The following is a 3,772-nucleotide window of genomic DNA, read 5'->3' on the forward strand; positions in this document are numbered from 1 at the left end:
CCCGTCTCCTTCCTTCCCCTGCAGAGCAGCTTCTGTTTGTTTGCACTCACTTGATCCGGAGCGGAAATTCCTTTCCGTTTTTGTGAATGACAAACTTATTAACAATTCATCAACACAGTCTGTTCCATCCGGTCCGGTTTCCAAGGCGACGACTGCTCTACGAACTCTGATTGGCTGGATGACATAACGTATCCATTGAAACTCCCCGCGTTTGTAACCATTCACTAGCTTGGCGCTGCCGAGAGCGGTTCGACTAGATAAACAAGAAAAGACGCATTTTCACAACAGCAACATAGGGAAAGGACGGCAATTCAACAAACGAATCAAAAGGAATACCACTGATTTGCAATTGCAGCCAACTGGTGGATGTTTTTGATTGTTGAACAAGCAATTCTACTGAATATTTTCTCTGCAAAAGCGGGAGTTATATAACAAGAAGACAACGTCAGTCCATTGCCTATTCGCTGGCCCGCGTGAGTCATTGATAAATACATGACCATTATTCACGCAGTTGCATGAATGAGAGCTTGTGTTGGAAATTTGCAGTAGGAAATCTTAATCATATATTTTTGGTCGAACCGATTAGGACGCAGGAACATCTACCTGATATTCCTTGAGAAATTATTTGAGAATATATGTTTTGAACATTTGCGCAATATATTTTTCTCAATGATACAGTAATCATTGTGTCGTTCACAGCCTCCTGCTGAAGTCGACGCGGACCGAGTTAACACTTTTCCTGTAGCCAAGTGTCCAGCTTTTTTTGCTAAATGCTTGACAAGCTCAAGCCCGTGCAGTTCGATTCGGTAATGGCGATCAGCATGACCGTGGAGTGGCTCCGGGACCAACTGGAGACGCGCAAAGACTGCCTCTTGGTCATGGACTGCCGAGCGCAAGAGCTTTACGACTCCTTGCACGTCGAGACTGCGATAAATGTGGCGATACCGAGTCTCATGCTCCGTAGACTGAAGAAGGGCAATCTCCCCATGAAATCTCTTCTTTCAAACGGCGAGGACCGAGAGAAATTTGCACGGAGATGCAAGACTGATACCATTGTTCTGTACGACGAATACAGCAGGGAATGGAACGAAAACGTCGACGGGGGTTCGGTTCTGGGTTTACTGCTGAGGAGAATGAAAGACGAGGGATACAAGGCATATTATCTTGAAGGTGAATATTGTTTTTAATTCATAATTTCACAGATTGTTAGGCAGATGATTATGCAGTCGTGGTTTACTTGTAGCATATTGTCAGTGTTTATAGTGTCAGAATATCAGAGCAGAATAGTAGACTAGAGTTTTAACATATTTATATTTGTCAATTCATGGCCACGTTTGATTAATTGGAATGCTAATAATGTGTATATATATTTTTACAGGTGGTTTCAGCAAATTCCAAACTGAGTTTCCTGCCTTGTGTGAGACCAATCTGGACGGCAGCTCCCACAGCAGTTCTCCCACTGCCCAGGTGCTAGGTCTCGGGGGCCTGCGGATAAGCTCCGACTCCTCAGACATCGAGTCCGATATCGACCGAGACCCAAGCAGCGCAACTGACTCGGACGGCAGCCCTCTCTCCAACCCCCAACCCTCGTTTCCTGTTGAAATCCTCCCGCACCTATATCTAGGCTGTGCCAAGGACTCGACAAACTTGGACATTCTGGAGCAGTACGGCATCAAGTACATCTTGAATGTGACCCCCAACCTCCCCAACTTGTTCGAGAATGCAGGGGAATTCAAGTACAAGCAGATCCCCATCTCAGACCACTGGAGCCAGAACCTTTCCCAGTTCTTCCCAGAGGCCATCAACTTCATAGGTAAGCAAAAACCCTCTATTTACCTCGACACATCTTTGTGTAAAATTCAATTTGCGAAATGCATCGGATGCATTGGACATTCAGAGGACATAATATAGGCTTAGAGTAATTCCATTATGTAAGTTTGATTACCATGGAACCATAGAAAGATATCCTCTTATCACCAAGTCTTCCGGTCTTATTGTATTAATGGGATTATGTGTGGTGTACCTGGGAACTACCTTATCCGTCAATCGAGAGGTGCACACAATGCAGATTAAGGACAATGTGCTAAACGAGAAATACAATTCCTATCAAAATGCGATGCCAAATTCAATTATTTGACTTCAATGGGAGACATTCAGACTTTAGTCACTGAAGGCTTGTGTACTTGTAATACAAAGGCTCATGTTGAAATAAGAGAAAGCGGGGGAGGGCAGTAATTTGAGCGCAACAGGAAGGAAGCAGCATTGAAAGTAATCTAGGACAATGCACCCACCCCCCCTTCACAAAGAGAGCCATTTAAAGGGCCTGTTGACATCCTGTTCTGCCTCGACAAGGTCCCCTTTTGACTCCTACGTTTACACGCCCAAATGGCAGCATTGTGAAGTAACTCGGGCGTGCGGAAGAATGGTTTAATAGAGCGTAATAGTCGGTTTCCCCCAAGTCGGGTACTCAAGGCCAAGGGAAAGAATGTCGGCTCTGTTTTCGTGCAAGCACCGCTACCTCGTTTGTTGATTGACACAACTGGGCGGTAGTCTCGAGATAATAACTTCCACCGTGCACCCCTGGACTGAGTCCATTGTTGACTACTGCACTCCATTGTGACTATTTTCCCCATGGAAGCTTACTTTCAGTGTTGACATTCATATGTATCAGTCATGGCTCTCTTGCACCTTTGATCATCTGTATAGTTAACTGAGCATGAGCATTTTTAGGATGTACGAGCTAGGAGGCAAGAGCTAGTGCGTTTTTTCTTTAGATAATGCAGCGTGTTGTGTGAATCTTAAACAAAAGGTTATAATTGTCCTCTTGTGTTTTCTTCTTATTGCAGACGAGGCACGTGGACAGAAATGTGGCATCCTGGTCCACTGCCTGGCAGGCATCAGTCGCTCCGTCACCGTCACAGTGGCCTACCTCATGCAGAAGCTGAACCTCTCCATGAACGATGCCTATGACATTGTCAAAATGAAGAAGTCCAATATCTCGCCCAATTTTAACTTCATGGGCCAGCTCCTAGACTTCGAGCGCACCCTGGGACTCAAGAGCCCCTGCGACAACCGGGTGGCCACCCCGTCCCAACCCCTGTACTTCACCACCCCAACCAATCACAACGTCTTCCAGCTGGACCCTCTGGAGTCCACGTGAGAACGCGCCAAGGCCATCCCCCTACCGGCACTGCAAAGTTCCTCTTTTTTTGCCACCTGTTGCGACAGGGATTGTGACATTGTTGACACAGTTGGCTTGAGGTGACGGCTGCCAAGTGTGGCTGCTGAAGGTCCATGTGGTCTGCCCAGAGCTCCGTGCTGCTCCTGCAACACCAGGACAGAACCAGAGGACGAGGGAAGAGAGACATGACAAAGTGAAAGCATAGACACTTTCTATAACCCTATATTGCTAACTGAGCTTTCTTCCCACTATGTTTTTGTCAGCAAGTAAGTGAATCGATGGACAATTGTGCATTAAACTCCACGTCAAAAGGCTGGTGTGCCAAAGAGACTTGCTCCATGCTTGTTTTAAGTGGAAATGTATATACATACATACATACATACATGCATATATAGATATATATATCTACATATATATACTTCTATGTTTTATGGGGGTAGCACTTGCACCCGTGAGGCTATTTTGGGGTGCGTATCTCTTGTCTTCAGTGAAGACTTGCCTGTTCAGGGATGACACACCCCAGGGTTATATGGCACAGTATATTGAACTCAATTTTACATGTGTGGAGTCGTTTGAAACTTTATACACATG

At 45.6% G+C, this 3,772-nt stretch overlaps 1 protein-coding gene across 2 annotated transcripts; it reads left to right on the top strand.

Moving 5' to 3' along the window:
• The first annotated feature begins 237 nt into the window (after positions 1–237).
• Positions 238–3,509, top strand: dusp6 (dual specificity phosphatase 6). Of its 2 annotated transcripts, XM_047034420.1 has the most exons (4): positions 238–473; positions 700–1,170; positions 1,379–1,813; positions 2,847–3,509. In XM_047034420.1, exons 2-4 carry the CDS (start codon positions 771–773, stop codon positions 3,158–3,160), a joined length of 1,149 nt encoding a protein of 382 aa, XP_046890376.1. In that variant the 5' UTR covers positions 238–473; positions 700–770; the 3' UTR covers positions 3,161–3,509. The 2 variants fall into 2 exon arrangements, with proteins under 2 accessions (XP_046890376.1, XP_046890375.1); XM_047034419.1 differs by having other exon boundaries at positions 238–1,170.
• Positions 3,510–3,772: the final 263 nt, after the last annotated feature.

This window comes from Hypomesus transpacificus, chromosome 14 (genome assembly GCF_021917145.1).
Source record: "Hypomesus transpacificus isolate Combined female chromosome 14, fHypTra1, whole genome shotgun sequence".
NCBI classification, from domain to species: Eukaryota; Metazoa; Chordata; class Actinopteri; order Osmeriformes; family Osmeridae; genus Hypomesus; species Hypomesus transpacificus.